At 39.1% G+C, this 18,317-nt stretch overlaps 1 protein-coding gene across 1 annotated transcript in view; it reads left to right on the forward strand.

The window, feature by feature from the left end:
- Positions 1 to 18,317, forward strand: part of LOC104382631 (A disintegrin and metalloproteinase with thrombospondin motifs 6-like) — a 318,804-nt gene that overhangs the window by 207,559 nt on the left and 92,928 nt on the right. Inside the window, exons 9-10 of the mRNA XM_086630121.1 lie at positions 8,851 to 8,958; positions 16,779 to 16,924. Of these exons, the coding sequence (XP_086486247.1) occupies positions 8,851 to 8,958; positions 16,779 to 16,924 (254 nt within the window). The remainder of the gene's footprint in view (positions 1 to 8,850; positions 8,959 to 16,778; positions 16,925 to 18,317) is intronic.

The following is an 18,317-nucleotide window of genomic DNA, read 5'->3' on the forward strand; positions in this document are numbered from 1 at the left end:
ATAAAGATGGGATAGATTGCATGGGTTTGAAAGGGAAGGTGCTACTTGGAGGTGATTGAACTTGTGGAGCTTCTGTAGTTTCCATAAAGTTCACATAAGCACCCAATATTTAGGAAAGAACGCTGCTAACATAATACGAATGTATGACCTAAGCTTTAGATTCTATTTCGCATTCTTTTGGCATGTTGTGATTCATAACATGCTGCACCACTTAATGAGCATTTGGTAGTGGAGCACTAATATGGTTACTTTTAGGTGCTTAACTTAACTAAACTTTGAATCTTCTGAAGTTCACCCATAGTTATAATCAGCCTTCTAGTTTTAATCGTGTTGCCATCAGCATTTCAGCAATGAGGCTGAAAATACTCTAGGTTGATGCTTTTCAGATCAGAATTGTAAGTTACAATTCAAGCTACTTATTTTTATGCTCTATTTTAGCAAATGCTCATCAAGAGGTGCAGCATATTATAGATGAAACATGCTGAAGTAACATAAAATCCTAATTAACATTTTAAGATTTTATGAAAAAATATTCCCAAATTATCATAGTTTGATATGCATTGTGAATGTATTTCCCATCTTTTTTTTCTTTTTTTTTTTATTATAGGTCAAACTGCTAACTTTTACTGGAGGCTTTCATTAGTGTTGAAAACATTAAGAACAGCACAGCAATTTGATCTTTGCTCATATTACTGAGTTTTCATTGTGCTGTATTGTTACCATTTATGATGATTATAGAATCATAGAATCATAGAATGGTTAGAGTTGGAAGGGACCTTAAAGATCATCTAGTTCCAACCCCCCTGCCATGGGCAGAGAAATCCTCCACTACACCAGGTTGCCCAAAGCCTCATCTAACCTGGCCTTGAACACTTCCAGGGATGGGGCATCCACAGCTTCTCTGGGCAACCTGTTCCAGTGCCTCACCACCCTCTGAGTGAAAAATTTCTTCCTTAGATCTAATCTAAATCTGCCCTCTTTCAATTTAAAGCCATTGCCCCTTGTCCTATCACTACACACCCTTGTAAAAAGTCCCTCTCCAGCTTTCCTGTATTATATTATGATATAGGATGATTAGATGTTACATAATTTGAAATGCCTATGTGTAACTCTGCATGACACAACAGAAAGAGGCTCCATCATTGATAACACTTAGGCAAAAGGAAGATAATTTGATTTGCTGTTTTTTTCTCTAGATGGGTTCAGCTTTGTTTAATTTACTGCAAATACAAGCATCTGAATTCCAAACTGAAGTCATGGAGCCCTAAGATACGTTGTTACAGGTTGTCATCTATCTTGTCTTGATCTTGTGAAAGGCCTCAGCTTCAGTTTATGTTTCGTGGATTTTTAAAACATTTTCCCTTGTCTGCTTTACAAATTAATAGTTATTAAATCCACACACTCGGAGACCGACTTTGAGGTCATTGATTAATTTTCAGATTATGCTTCTTTCTCTTAGTTTCAGTAAATTGTTCACACAAATTTAATGTTGACAAAAGATATGTTAGCTTCATCCTATGTCCACCAATGAAGAAAAGGCTACCATAAAGGGTCACCTTATGTTTTTGGGTGAGTGGGGGTGGGTCAGTGTGCATGCATGCATGTGTGAAAAAAAGCAGTATACTTTCTACTAGCGATTTTGGACCTGACCTTTCCAGGCTAGTTCCTCATATGTTTTTAAGGTTGGCTTATTAAAAACAACTGCTTAGAGATGTTGCTGATAGGGTAGTGGTAATAAGGAAATATCTCAAATCAATAACTCCGAAACTAAGGTAGTACCAGATATAGGGTCGAGCTGGAGAATAGAAAGCTTTATGCACCTTAGAAGTATTTCTCTGTTAACTTTCCAAAATCAGCTGAAAATAAAGAATAGCCATAGTAGTACCTGGTTGTCATGGTTTGATGTGGAGGGGGTGGGGGTTCTGGTGGCAGGAGAGGGGTTTTGCTCCCTGCGACCTCCCCGGTTTTGGAACCGGGTTAGGCTTAGTTCTGGCCACCAGATCAGACTGCCATCCCCCTCGGGGTTGAGCCAATAGGGCGCCTCTGCGAATTGCCCTATTTAAGTCAGGACAAAGGAACCGGAAAAGGTGCTTTGCCCAGGAGCAAGGAGAGAAGGGAGGAGGGCACTGCCCCCGCTCCCTGGCTCCCGGCCGGGCAGCTGCCTGTGTCGGGCCGGCGCCGCCCACGGAGAATGGCAGCGGCAGAGTCAGCTGGGGAACTCGGGGGCACCCCACTCCCGGGGTGCCCACTGGGCTGAGTTCACCTGGAGAGGACTGAGATCTGAGAGAAACAGCCGCATCGACAGCAGGTCAGTGAGGATGGAGCGGGAGGAGGTGTGCCGGAGCCGAGTTTCCCCTGCGGCTGATGGTGAGATGGCAGGCGGCCCCCCTGCAACCAGGACGGCCTTGGTGGAGCAGAGACCCACTCGCAGCCCGTGGAGGGAAGATGCCTGGGCCTGAGGATGGTCGTGTTGGGATGCACAACAAGGCAGAGAGGCATCTGGAGTCTGCGTGATGACCCACGCCGGAGCGAGTTGCTACAGCTCCCTAAGTATCCGAGACTGTGGTAAAGCCCACACCGGAGCAATCTGTGGGGAAGGATTGTTTCCAGTGGGCTGGACTCACGCTGGAGAAGTTTGTGGATTTTTCCTCGTGGGTAGGGGATCCATTGGAGCAGGGGAAAAGAGTGTAAGGACTCCTCCTCCTTTAAGAAAGAAGCAGCAGTAACAGCACGGAATGAACTGACCTGCACTCCCCCAGTCCCTGCCCCCCGTGCTGCTGGGGGGAGGAGGTAGAGCCGGGAGGAAAAGGAAAGGGGGGGGGGGAAGGTGTCGGTTTTAAGATCTGGTTTTGTTTCTTTCTGTCCTCTCGAGTAACTGGTTTTGCTTCCCTTTGTCCTTCTAAGTAACCATTAATAAACTGTTTTGCTTTGAGAAAGCCCTGTCTGTTTTGCCCAGGACCATGGTTGGTGGGTGCTCCCTCTGTTCTTGTCTCAACCCTCAGTCCCGTTGGGTTTTTTTTCTCTCCTCTCTACTTTACTGGAGAAGGAGAGACTGTGTGAGTTTTAGTTGCTGGATCAGCCTAAAACCATGACACTGGTATAATTCCATTTTTATTTAATGAAATAGGAGCAGAGATGGATTTTCCACTTCTTTTTAGAGATCTTATTTGTTTTCAAATGACTATTAATGTTATTTTTAATTTCATGTACAGGCTGATGGAGAATGTACTTCAAATTCTACTCTTTTAAATGCAAAGCAGCAGGGGAAATAAACAACTTTTAAAATAAGTGTGGCCATGCTTAAAAGAAATTGCAAAAATATATTCTTTCATTTCTTGTTTTTAATATAAATTATTTCTACAGATTGATACATTGTGTTATTTTAGTTAATAAGTCCTCTGTGTTTTGCATAGTTTTCCATAAGGAAATATTCTGCTGATTTTGGGATATTGTATGTCTGTCTCAGACAGAACTCCTTTCTCATTTAAGTAGAGGTTTTTGCTCAAATATTAATAGTGTGATACAGCCCATAGTAATTTTACATTACTTTAGTTTTGTCTTTAGGGATTTACTGAGGCAAACTCCTGCTCAAATTAAGGTCTGAATAAGGACTACCAGACTATGTCAGTAATAACATCTAGTTTTGATGTAGTGCTTTTCATTCTATCTCCCAAAGCAATTTAGGAAGAAGGAAACTATTTTTTTTCATTTTATAGAGTAGAGAGGTGAGCTGACATACTTAGAACCATCCTGCAAACAGATGAATGTCTAAAATAGTTTGAGAGTGCTGTATCCATTAATTCATACAGTTCAGCTGATTATTTGTTTGGAATTACAATGTCTGGGAGATGTTAGTTCAGTGAATTTGGAGGAGTCTAGTGCTACAAAGAAACCTGAGTATACAGAAAGAATGCATTTCCTATTGGAAGGAAATTGTTAAATACTCTTATTTGTGGATATGTTAGCCTGTCAATGAAATACATGTTTTAATTATTACTTCCCCTTTTATGTTAATATATATATGGTGTACTTGTGTAGGCATATCAGAAATTAAATTCTGCAAGTAAACCCTGGAGCACAAACCAGAATTCTGGATTCAAATCACCCTGAAATATAGATGTTTTAAAATTCCAGACTGTTATCCAGATCTGATTTTTTGCTTCTGTGTTGAGTCTTTGTTTCTTAATGCAGTTGAATTTTTGGCTTTTCAGAACATTGAACTAAACTTCACAAAGTCAGCACAGCTATTCATTTAAACATTTGAACTTGATCAGGTACAAAATAAACACAGAGTCAGAAGTAGAATCGCCACAGTCTGACATTTTTAATTACAATTTGACAATATAAACCACACATGAAACGAGCAAATAAATTAGACGAATTTTGCTCAACAAAATGAGGAAGTAAATTAGATGAAAAAGTATATAAGGCAGGATTATGATAGGAGCACTTCATACTGTGCCTGAAAGGAACCAATTTTAGGTTTTCACTTTAAAATTGATACTAGATTGAAGTTTGGGTTCATGGTTGATTTTGATGTGAATTTGATTCAGTGTTGAATTTTAACAACTTAATCGTTGTGAAATTTGTAATCTAGTTAAAGAGATTTTTCAAGAATCTTTGTGATGTACCTTCTGTGCTTTCCCTGTTCTATTTGATATTTTAAACCATGTTTATTTGTGAATGTGTATCTTAATCGGAAAATGTTATCAGCTGAGTGGCAAAAGCAAGTGTTTTATTCAGAGATTTTAGTAAGTACATATTTATACTGTTTGTATTTCTTCAATGAAAAATTCTAATTTGAAAATTAAGATTGTACATTGGCTGCAGGTATGCTTTTACAAGTGGTAATATTTCTCCTAAAAAAAAGCTCAAGAATTTCAATATATTCCACGACTCGCTCAAGTTTTCATAGAGCCACTCACTAAATGGGCGTTGATGTACAGCAATATAATGAAATGACTTAGGCCTAATTGTCAAAAATTGAATGGAAACTCCAGAAATCATCAGTATTCATTCCTCATCATTTCAGACCATTCTAATATGGTATGTTTTTAATGGATTTTAAAAAAAGATATCTTGCTTCTACCAATTGTGAAACTAAATTTGCTGTATATATCAATCCTGAAAGAATGGCATCAGCTGATTTTAAACTTGGAAAATTGTTTTACATTATTCAAGAAAAGTTTGTACTGTCAAACTGTTACTGCAGCTGCTAGTGAATAATGTATAAATAAATCCATTTCTATATACAGTACAGTGCAAGAAACATGAATCTTAGGGTAAAACTTAACAGTTGTTCCTGTTGAAATGTATAGAAAAGATAGCCTAGTTGCCAGATACTCATTCGTTTCCTCAGAGAAATAATGAATTTTTTTGGAGGGGACCTAATAACTTTTATTTACTTGCACTGTCTTTTCCTTTTTGCTCTTTGTACCAAGGTTCAGCCATAGAATCTGTACAAGAATTATTTGTAGGTTATGATTTCAAGCAGCTGTTAAATAAAATGCAACAGTAATGACTATCATAAGATCATTTTAAAAATCTGAATATTTTTCTGTCGCGGACTGCCTGTGTCTTCTTCCAATGGGTCGCAACCAAACGGCTGTTGCGACCACAACATATTCCACAATCAGAAGGCTCTTCTAAACTCACTGCTATCTTAGTCCAACAGAGAGCTCCAACTCTCACTCTCTAGGGGGCTCCTGCCACTCCAAACTCCAGGAGGGAAATGCCCCACTCCCTCTTGGGAGTGCCCCGCCTTTAAGCTTCCCATAGGTCACGTGGTCTCCGGCCAACCAACGTGACTCAGCACCTGTCTTGATGAGGCACAGGTGCTTCTCATGTAGCAGCCGGGAAACTTCCCCAACAATTCCCCCTTTTCTTTTTTTAAAAAAAAAATTGCCTCGCAGCCTTTTGGGTTTCCAACATTTCAATTCCATTTTCTGTCGCCGTTTGTAAGTCAGTAAGTCATTCTCATTTTTTGTCGTAACGTGACGGCGGGTATATCCATTGATCCGGCGACGACGGATACATCCACCTTGGCTGCTGTGGCTGCTTTTTCTGTTGATCAACCTGTGGCTGCCATAACGCTCCCGCAAAAGTTTTGTCCAAACCATTATGCATCTGCATAGACTTTCTCATTCTTTTATTTCTCAGCCAGCCGTTAGTGTAAACCTCTGAATTGCATTGCCTAGCAATATGGCCTATTTTCCCGCACCTGTAACATCTCTGTTTTCCATATTTATGGCAATTAACCGAGCCATTAACTTTTCCGGCATTTATTGTCCGCCTTTGACCTCTTCGTCCTGGGCATTCCGATTTTACATGTCCCAGGTTTCCACATCTATAACACTTCTGCTTCCTAACACGCAGGGAACCCGGAAGGGCTAGTGCCACGGGGAACGCACTAGGCCCTCCCCTCATTTCTGTTATAGATGATTCTTTATTGTTAACTGGTACCCCCAGAGCTTTAGCCAGGTCCCAGTCCCTGGCCTCTATTGCTTTTGTTCTAACCTCGTCCCAGAAGCGAACTGGGTCATGAGGCTGAACTGTTACTGTAGTCACTCCCAAGGGGTCTGATTCCAATAAACAGGCGGATTCTGGCAACTTTCTCCTTGGTCTAGGTGCGGTTGGTAACTTCCCAGCAGAACTATCACTTGCTTCAGAGGTTTCTCCTGCAGTCTCTCTTGCTGCAGGGTGGGTCATGGCCTGCTGCAGAGTTTCCACTACAGCTGCTAACTGCTGGGATATACCTTGCAGCATTATCATAACTTGCTGTAGTATTATTGGCTGCACCAAACGTACCTGGGCCGGATAACCAGATACCGCAGGATATGAAGTTGCCAAGGGTGGGGCCAATTGCTCAAATGGCGGAGCCGTAGGCATAATAATGGGGGAAGGGGGGGCTGTTGGGGCAAAGGGTGGGGGACGTTTTAACACCTCCTGCAGGGTGGGGCAAAGTCCCTGCACAGTCCCCGCAACTTCCTTGATCTCCTTGAACAGTGAAGATAAACCCAATTCACTGTCCGTGCTGTCTGAGGCCAGTCCTCCCTCAGACAGTTCGTCGTCTTCCTCAAAACCTTTGCCCATTGATACATAATCTGTTGCTTGAATTATATTATCCAACGCCCCCCATGTACGCAACAGGTCGGTTTTGGTCGAGTCCTTATTCTCAAAGACTACTTCATAAAGCAACTTATCCCCCAACTTCTTCCATAGCTCAAGGCTAAAGGACGTATTGAGACTCACTAGGTCTTCACGCTCCGCCACCCAGTTAAGTAAATTATATAGATCCTTGCTTCTTATATTGGCCCCCGCAGCCATTATCGCAGATTCAAGAAATGCAAAAGTCTGGCCTTCCTTTACAGAGTTCTGTCTCATGTCCATTCCCAGCGGCTCACCTTGTTCCAGGTGTCTAGGCCAATCCGCAGCTCCTGCTGCTCTCAAGCTCCGCTGGGTTTTATCTCCACCGCAGTTCACCCTGCGGTCCAGGCAGTTCACGTTTCGACGAATCACGTCGGGGTCACCAGATGTCGCGGACTGCCTGTGTCTTCTTCCAATGGGTCGCAACCAAACAGCTGTTGCGACCACAACATATTCCACAATCAGAAGGCTCTTCTAAACTCACTGCTATCTTAGTCCAACAGAGAGCTCCAACTCTCACTCTCTAGGGGGCTCCTGCCACTCCAAACTCCAGGAGGGAAATGCCCCACTCCCTCTTGGGAGTGCCCCGCCTTTAAGCTTCCCATAGGTCACGTGGTCTCCGGCCAACCAACGTGACTCAGCACCTGTCTTGATGAGGCACAGGTGCTTCTCATGTAGCAGCCGGGAAACTTCCCCGACATTTTTCCCATTTTCAAAAATAATTAAAAATAGAAAATGTCTATAAGCAGTTTGTGAACTCTTACACAGATCACAAAGTAATACAAAGATTATCATATAAGTAATTTACTATAAAATCAAAACACTTCTGATTCCATTCTGCATACATAGCCCAATCCACAGGCAACTGAAGTGACTATGAAGATTTCCAAACTGTTCAGCCAACTTGGGATCACACTCACATTATGAATTTCAACCATTAGATGGTTTTAACAATAAATCTCTAATGTCAACAGAACTGGCCTAATTTAAATGAGTAAATGTGCAAAACCGAAAGAGAAAATATTGTAGGAAAAATGGTTATTTGAAAAAACGGTGTTTGTTTAGCATTGACAACGTAGGGAAATAGGATAGGCTAAATCATCTATGAAATATCAGTCGCAAATCTAAAAAGCCAAAAGGAAATATTTTAGTATGTAGCTCAATTAGTACTAAATACATGTGTGCTGTTTTAGCATGTGTTACATAAGATAAGTACAAGTATTCTGAAGTCAGAAACTTTTTGGTTTAAAATAAAGGAAACAAAAATAAATATTGCTGTTTCATATTTCAAAATTAATAGCATCCTTTTACCATGGAATTTTGAGGCAGATAGTGACAGTAATGGAGATACTACAGCACATCTGAAGACTACTTTTACAACAACACTAAAATATACTAAGCCTAGTATTAGCGCTAATCAAGAAAAAACAACAACTATAAAACATTACTTGCATGACAGGTGTGAAAACCACATTCTTGTAGTCTACAATTTGATGCTTCCAGACATTTTTTGGCAGAATATTCTTAGGTAAAATATGATGGCTTTGAAATTGCTTCAGAGTATTTCACAACCATCTATAGATTTATCTCTCCAGCCCAATTCTTATAGCCTCTGTTCAAAACAAATTTGTGTATACATGTGTGTATGAGGACTGGAAGCAATTTTAGGCTGTTATTCTGATCAACTTCTGCCTTCCTTCCTAGGAAGTGTGTAGAGAGCTCTGGTGCCTCAGCAAAAGTAACCGCTGTGTTACCAACAGCATTCCAGCAGCTGAAGGTACTCTTTGCCAAACAGGGAGCATTGAAAAGGGGGTGAGTACAAATAATTTATTGTTTGAAGACTACAGGAAGAATAAACTAGAAAATTAAAGTCCTTATGAGCAACTAAAAGAGTTCAAAAAGAGAGTTATTAGTTCAGAATACATTTGCATCCTAATGGAAATGTCCTACAGAATTTATATAACAATTATTTTATATATGTAATTTAATAAAACATTTATCCTTGCTATAAAATTCTATAGCCTGGATTAAAAAAAAATCCTGTTACATACTCTCTATATATTTTTTGAGTAATTTCTGTAAAAACTCTTATTAGTTTTATCTTTATTAAATTTTATATCACTCTTCCATAAAGAACTGTTAAACTCTAGGTCTGTTAAGGACTCTGAAAATGTGTAACATAGATCTAGAGCCTGAACTCTGTTATTTCATTAGAAGATAAAAAAACTTTATTCCTTCAGATATAAGCTAAATCATGCAAGCATATAGAAAAAAATTTGCCTTAATAAAATAATTTTCTAAAAGCCCATATTTCCTAGTGACCATTCTATTTTGACTTTGAATTATTCCTTTAATATTCATTTATACTTGCATAACTGTTTAGCTTGAAAGGATTTTGCTATGCAGTCTGACAAACTTTCCTACCTAATAGAAAAGTACAGAAAGTCAGTGTTGCATTAGATAAGCCTAGTGCTACTGTATCTGTCTGAACATTTGAATTTTGATTTGAAAACATTGACTGTATATATCAGTAGTTTCAGACAAAGTTCTGAAAATGAGGTTTAGATTAAGAAAAATAGTAAAAGAGTGTTTCTCAATTACAAGGCAAAATCTATACAGATCTTAAAGAGGAGAGAAAAATACTTTAATAATTAATTTACAAGATATGTACTGGGGGAAAAAGTGAATTCCATATACCTTTTTTCAAGATAATATATTTTATGCAGGTTTTTTATAAAGTGAAGAGAACTTATTATATTAAACAATTTCCAGTATCTCTCTGAGAGTTGCTGCATCTATCCTTAAGATGTACTTCTCCAGATTGGATTTTTTTCCTAACAATGACAACTGTCATCTGTTGTCTATTCTGACTCTTGCCATGCTAGCTGGGCTAGTTTTAACAAAGATTATACTGCATTTTGACTTGCAATCTGATGTTTAAATAAAAAGAATGAAAGTTTTTGGGCAGCCGTCACAGTTTATTAATCCTTGCTGATGACTTCATTCAGGACCCATGACCTAGTGTCATTCTGATGGCTTTTCCATGCTGAGTTTGGAAATATTGGTAAACCATGTTAAATAAATTCATTGAAGAGGTCACTTTAAAAAAATAGAGTTCTTAGACTTAGCCAATGAAAATAGAGAGATCGTCATGTTCTACCAAAAATGTTACCTTTTATTAGAGTAATAGAAAATGCTAGAAGCCCTACTCTTAAATCAACAGTCTAGGTTTATTTTGGAACCACTACTCCTTGTCAATAACAAGGAGCAATTTACCTCAATTTATATATTTTTAAACCATGAGACTACAGTGAACACGTTGAGATGCTTTAAGATGCTATTGCTGTGTCCATTTGCCAGAGGCTTTAATCAGTTTGCTCTCTACAAAACATCTTTTCCAGTCATCAATATCTTGTTCCATCATTAGATTTTAGAGGGAAATGAGAGAACTGGTATTGTTTTACAAAGGTAAACTGTTTATGCCTTTAAACAGCAGAGAATTGTATCTATAAACTGCAGCTTCAAAGGCTCCTATAAATTAATAGTTCCTGATAGCAAAAAAAACCCAGAAAACACAAGTTCTTTCCAAATATGTATATCTTTTCACCACATGCTAAGGAGAAAATAATAGGTAACAATTCTATAACACTATTATTATTATTATAACATTTATATTGCAGTCATGCCTAAAGGCCACAACCAAATTAGACCCTATTTTGCTGGGCTCTGTCCAAATATATAATAAATGACATTCCCTGCTCTAAATGTCTAACGAGATCCCAGAGTACTTTATCATATTTGGAGGATCAATTTCTGCTTTTAGTTACACTGATGTAAATTTGGTGTAACTAGTAACTCAAAGCAAAATTTGATGCAGTGTGCATTAATGTCTTATTGGCAGAGTCGAGAGGAATATATACAATTAAAATTGCCTAACACTCTATTATAAAACCTTCTTTCAGTTGCTTATATAAACCTGCCAAACTTTAACTTTTTGGGTTGAAATTTTCCACAGTAGACGTCTGCCTACACCTGAAGGTTTTGAGAATGTTTTCCATAAAGGATACTCAACTGTTTTCTGCATATAGGGAAAGAGAATAGAGTGGGGTTTTGCTACTGACAGAACTTGTACATCTGTTATGTTTTGAAGCTTTAACATGTTCATGCTTTGGTGAAGGATTTTACATATCGTCTGGGTTCAAAAAGGTGCACTTTTTTCCTAATCTTGTAATAATAAATTTAAAGATATATGAAGGTTCTCTCTTGTCATAGATATCCAGAGATGTGTTTGTGAAGGTAAACTAACTGATTCATTTAAAAATACTCTGATGAGGAAATAGTGCATATAAAACAAAAAGACAAAACTGATAGGAATGTTTATTTTTGTCTTTGAATTTAAAGTAATAAAAAAGTAACCTTTTCCAACATCATTGTATAGACTCATGCTAGGGATTTAAACAAGGGGAAAATGTGCAAAAAGTGAAAACATAGTGTGCTGAAAGCACAGTTTAAATAGCTGGATTGTGTGGTGATCTAAATTCAAGTTATTACTGGACATTAAGTTTCCTTGCAAAATAACTGTAGAAACACTGATTGAAAATCCATTGTTAAAGATGAGATGGCAACCTTAATTGAATTAATCTTTTTTTCCCTATGAAAAATGAAATTTATTTTCCTCACTATTACAGAACTATGAGTTTTCTAAATGCATACTGTTGTAAATCTTAGTTCTGTTAAAAAGCTAAAATTAATATCAAAAGTGATCTAAAATGTGCCACAATGTCATATTTTGTTTTATTGTTGATGATTTGTAGAAAAAAAATCCCAGACTGCTCACATTAATTCACAGGGTTAAAATTTTGTGCACATTTTATATATATTCAAATGCATCACCACTGTCCTAATTGAACTAACTGAAAGTTGCTTCTTCAGTGGGAGAGAAGAATTAACATTTCAGTTCTAAATCTTCCATGAAGGGTTGTTCTTTTAAAATAGCTGTCACTTCCTCTTGTTTCTTTGTATACTGGTTACTCAGTAGTCCTTACCTCATTATAGCAGATGGGGTTGCTATAATTCATGAAGGAAGCATATTTCTGTAGTCCTGTCAGAGATAATGAAGATTTTTTTACTCTTCTTTTTTAATTTTTTAATTACTCTGACAGAGATTCTATGCATCATTGGCCTCTGGTGAAAGATAAATTTTCACTAGAAAATTAAAAAGAGATGCCAAAGTGAGCAGTAAGTCCTCAGATTTAACTTCAGTAGAGAACAAAAAAAGCATTTAAGGAGTTTTTACAGGGGAATATGGGAATGTGGAAGAAAGAAATGTTTGGATGACAGAGGAAATTACAGAGCACAGGGATTTTATACAGCTTTGGAAAAATAAGGCAGGTGAAATGCACCTGCCTATTGTATCCAATCATAATAATAAAGAGTTTGGGGATTTAACTTTAACTCTGAGTGTCTTTCATTTATTAACTTTGATTTTGACATATTTTTAATATTTATAATGTATTTTAAATTAAATTATTAGCATACATTTTTACTCTTAGAAACATTTTATTTTCTGTCTTCTGACTTTAGCATTAGATACCTGATCATGTACTCCTGTGGCCTCTTTAATAGAATGCTGCAAGGAGGTTATTGTCTTTAGCTAATAAAATCATTATCACTTAATTTATCACTATAATGAGAAGAAAACAAAAAAAAATTAATCCTTCATGTGTAATTCACATAAATATTTCATTCTCCATTATAATTGCACCATTAGAGGCATTGCAAAACACTGTGCCATGTGGTTATATCTATACTGCTAAAAATATTTGAGTTCACTATATGGACTGCATTATGCAGATATTCAGGATTTAAAAGAAGCTCCATATGAAGAGTATGTTCCTCTGACAGATGCCTGCTTATTAGCATAAACCTGAGTTGTAAATTTAGAACTGCAAGAAGGATAAACCTTCCTTTCCACAGTACAACTTCATGAAATGTCATGTCCTTGTTTTTTTTTCTGAAAAAGGGTGTGGTGGGTTGATGCCGACTGGCAGCTAAGCCCCCACTCAGTCACTTCCCTCCCCTTCCCCCATCAAAGATGGAAAAGAGAATCAGAACAGCAAAAGTGAGAAAAATTCATGGATTGAGATAGAGACAGTTTTGCAGTTTTGTAAGTGAAAGGAAAAGAAAGAAAAAAACAACAACCAAACAAGATGATGCCCAGCCAGTCTCCAAGCAATGGCTACTTTGGAAACATCTCCAGTTTTATTGCTGAGCATGATGTCATATGGTATGGGATATCCCTTTGGTCAGTTGAGGTCAGCTGTCCCTGCTGTGTCCCCTCCCAACCTCTTGACCACTCCCATTCTACTCACTAGGGTAGCAGAGTGAGAAACAGAGAAAGCCTTGACGCTGTGCAAGCACTGTTCAGCAATAGCTAAAACATTGGTGTGTTATCAACACTGGTCGCAAACCTATAACACAGCACCATATGAGGTGCTGCTATGAGTAAAACTCTGTCCCAATTAGACTTGGTAGAAAAGGCAATGCATTTTGATCTTGAGATTTAAAATACTCAGCTTTATATGTTTTCTGTAGACACATGAATGCTGTTTTTTTGTTTCTCTAACTGATAGAGGATGAGGTTTATAAACAGAAATGTGCTGGACTGTAACAGCTGTTTTAAAACAGGTACAGCACATACAGAGAAAAAAGAGGATAAAAACATTTTGAGAGAAGAAACAAGTATGAACGTGGCTAGAAAAAAATGCTACAGGTTTCACTTATATTAATGTTAAATGGTAGCATGTGTTCATATGCAAAACTACTTTGTATCTAGGTGCATTTGCTCATGATAAGCTACATGTTTTATTTTTCATTGTTTTCATGTACATTCCTGAGAGCTGGCACTTAGACTCTGACATGTTTGGCAGTCTAGAAGTACCTTTTTATTCAAAATTAAATTTCTAATGAAAAATTAAAGATTTTTATTAATTTTCTTTGACTAACACTCTGTACAATCCTTGTTCATATCAAACTCCTATTAATTCTTTTTTTTTCCTGAGCAATGACTGAAGGTTAAATTCTCTTTTCAGTTTCTTTCATAAAAATCCGGAGTAATTCAGGTCATTGTGAGTGGCTACATTTACTTGTTTACATATGTCCCACGTTGCCGGGACTAGAGGCTTTAGGTGAGCCTTAGGACTCAGGAAAAGAGAAAACTTGATTTTGCTGTATCGACTAGTATAAAGTCAACACTGAGTCTTCCAGTAGTGCTTATGGGTGGACAGGGATATGTCTACCTGTCCATGTCTTCTGTGCATGTCTCAGTGCTTTTTGTCAAATTCATATGGCTGATTTTGGACACAGAAGTCGTCTGGATTTCTTTTTGGAAAGGGTCAATACTGTGCCTGTTATGGGAATTCAAGGGAGTTAAACAACAGATGCCCACCTTTTGGAAGTGAAATGTACAGATTCAGGGCACAGTAAATTAAGCCAATAATGGCAAGAAAGGCTTATTTAACTGAGCTACTCCAGATTCAGACACCAGAATGTGGATCAAACTGGGGGCTCCAGGATTATTTCTGAATGGTTTAAAAAAGGTTTCTGACTACAGAAATGATAAATTTATATCGTGGTTTAGCCCAGCTGGCAGCTAAGCTACCACGCAGCTGCTCGTTCATTCACTTCCCACCCTCTCTCCCTCTATGGGGTGGAGAGGAGAAAAATGTAACAAAAGGCCTGAGGGTCAAGATAAGAACAGAGAGGGAGCACCCACTGACCATGTTCCCTGGCAAAACAGACTCAGCTTGGGAACAAAACAATTTAATTCGTTAACAGTTACTTCAGAGAGGATAAGGAGAAACAAAGCCAGATCTCAAAAACACCTTCCTCCCACCTCTCCCTTCTTCCCGGCTCTACCTCCTCCTTGTCCAGCGGCGCAGGGGGACAAGGAATAGGGGTTGCAGGTCAATTCATCACACGCTGTTTCTGCCGCTCCTTCCTTAAGAGGGAGGACTCCTTACACTCTTCCCCTGCTTCAATGTGGGGCCCCTCCTCAACAAAGACAGTCCTCCAAGAACTTCTTCAATGTGAGTCCTTCCCACAGGATGCAATCCTTACCCATCGGGTTGCTCCAGCGCAGGCTTTTCCCGCAGTCACAGCTTCTTAGGGAGCTGCCACCTGCTCCAGTGTGGAGTCCCTTCTCATGGACTTCAGATGCATCTCTGCTTCACCGTCAGTCTCCAGAAGCATGGAGATCCTTCCCACGGAGACAGTCTTCTATGGAATCCCTTAGGCACAGACATCTCTGCTCCAGTGTGGGGTTCTCCACGGGCTGCAAGTGGATCTCTGCTCCATTGTTTCTCTCATGGGCTGCAGGGGGACAGCCTCCTGTCTCACCACGGGCTGCAGGGGAATCTCAGCTCCAGCACACCTCCTCCCACTCCATCTTCACTGTCCTTGGTGTCTGCATGGCCATTTTTCTCAGATCTCAGTCCCCTCTCTGCTGCAGCTGCACCAGGCCCGACTGACCTGACGAACCTTGGCAGTCCCAGCAGGAATGAACTCCACCCAGTGGGCACCCCGGGAGTGGGGCGCTTCGGAGTTCTCCAAGCTGTGCTGCCACAACCACCTCCAGTTGAGTGGTGGCAGCCCCCTGCCTCCCTCCCTGTCTTCACTGCAGGTCTCACCTGGCTCAAATTCCTTTGTCCCCTTCTTAAATATGGCATTCGCAGAGGCACTGATTGACTTGGCCCTAGCCAGAGACAGGTCCGACCAGTTTTGGAGCCGGGAAAGCTTCTCGCATCTCCTTACAGGGACCATCTCTGCAGCCCCTCCCCTGCTACCAAAACCCCACCGCATAAACCCAGCACAATTTATTCTAACAATTAGCCATTGTGTGAATTGTCTGTCATTTTGTATGTCTGATGTAAGTAACAATATTGCAAAGGTTCAGTGTTTGTGTGAATAAAGTACACATGTTCATTCTGTCCCTGAACAAATGGGCAGTCACTATTATATAGTGATTTTCTGTACTATGTCTAATGCCTTGGCACTACTTTTATTATGTCTGTAGGATTAGTATAAATGAAGCACTGCAACAAGTTCTTCTTCCATTGTAACCTAGTCCAGATTTTCTTTTTTAAAATGCAAGGGAATGCTTTCTTAAAAATACTGTTGGGGGGAATTTTTACATTAATCGAATGCGGAGGGTGTTTTACTAAACTAATCTTAGAAATGCATCTTAGTGTTTAAAAGACTGTAAGCTACTTGTAGTTCCTTTAATGTGAAACATTAAGGAAATTGTTATATAATATATAATAATATATAATAATATAATAATATATTATTATATATAATAATATATAAATATATAATATATACATTTTGTTATATTTTCATGAAGAAAAAAGAAAATCTTTATTTTAAGCTTGCTTTAATTTCTGTTGTGTGTTAGGGACCTATGATTCAGTATTTAGTGAAGACAATTAAAAATATTAAAATATTAGTCTTGTTATCTATATAAAGAATGCTAATGCCTATAATTGTCATTGTCTGACCCTTATATTTTTCTGTCCTGATAGCTCTGTCAGCCTGGAAGCTAATTTTGTGGGTTTTTTTGTGAAATCTTTCAGTGGTGTTATCAGGGAGAGTGCATACCTTTTGGCACTTGGCCCCAGAGCATAGATGGGGGCTGGGGTTCGTGGTCAATATGGGGAGAGTGCAGCAGGACCTGCGGGGGAGGAGTCTCCTCATCTATAAGACACTGTGATAGTCCAGCGTAAGTAGCTAAAGTAAGCCAGAGCCAACAAAAAGACACACTTGGAAATTATTCAAAACTCGTTTCACATGTTATCTGTAAAAATGTTTTGCTAGTTTGCCAACATTTGTCTTCACAAAATAGAAGAAACAGTTTAACAGGAGCAGCTCACTCAACATACTTTTAACATTTTTTAATGTATCTGTTATGTATGTGCTGTAAAGATAGCTGGATTTATATTTATTAGTAACCAGACGTTTTCTTTCTGCAACTTACTGTTCATGCGAAATATATTTAAATTATGCCTTAGATAGATTTCTTTCTTCTTAAGATATTATCTCTGATGCTTGTCAAGAATATAAAGTAACTATTGGCAGTTACTTATGAAAAAAGCAACACATTATTTCCAAGATTTTGCATACAACTGCTTACATATAAACCATAATTAGTATTATTATGTTGCATACAATACATTTATACACTATCACGTCCAACACAGTTGTGACTTTCCACTGACTCTTAAAACAATTCAGCAACTTCTCTCCCTGCCACTACTTCCTATTGGTCCATCTAATCTCTCTCAAGAGGGGCCAGCTTCCCCACTACAGCTTGGTCTGTTGTGTGTATCTGTACTGGTCCTTTCATCTATCTACTTCCCAATGTCCTGAGCACTGTTCCAGACAAGGTCTGTCAGGTAAGTGCTCTTCTCTCTGTCACTAGTGCTTCTCAGATGAGGAATGCTTACTTATTTCCATTGCTGTTCTTTGCTGAATGAATTGCTGCTTTTTTTTTCTGTTGCTTACCCTGTTCTGGTTAACCTCATCACAGCTATAGGTCTTAGCAGAAGGATGGTTTTATTGCTCCATACTTTGTTCTTACAATGTCCCATTAGCGTGGGTTAGGTTGAACTGCCTCCCCACCCAAGCCGGTCACTCCCCCTCCCCCACCCCCAGCAATGAGGGAGAGAATTAAAGGATAAACGGGAAACCCGTGGGTTGAGATAAGAATGATTTAATACAGATGATTTAATACACAGTGTAGGTGCTCACCACCCCCTCGTATGCGAAGCCCGTCTCGTCCCGAAGCTGCAATCCCAGACGAACGCGAGGCCCCGAAATAGAGAGGGGCAGAGAGAGAGAGAAAAAAGAAAGAAAAACAGCAGAGTAACAGCGCAGCAAGCGCAAAAGAGCAAAAGTGCAAAAGAGCCAAAGCGCAAAAGCCCTTCTTCCCGGCTGACCCTCACTTTTATACTGGGCATGACGCTGCATGATATGGAATACTAATTGGCCAGTTTGGCCCTCAATCTTAAGTTCCACCACAAATCACAAGAGGAATCGTGTCCCCCTTGTCCCACCGTGTTCCTGCACTCCGGCACACTGAAAAGTCCTTGGAGTTTCACTTCCAACCACAAACA

This window comes from Tauraco erythrolophus, chromosome W (assembly GCF_009769465.1).
Source record: "Tauraco erythrolophus isolate bTauEry1 chromosome W, bTauEry1.pri, whole genome shotgun sequence".
Taxonomy (NCBI): domain Eukaryota; kingdom Metazoa; phylum Chordata; class Aves; order Musophagiformes; family Musophagidae; genus Tauraco; species Tauraco erythrolophus.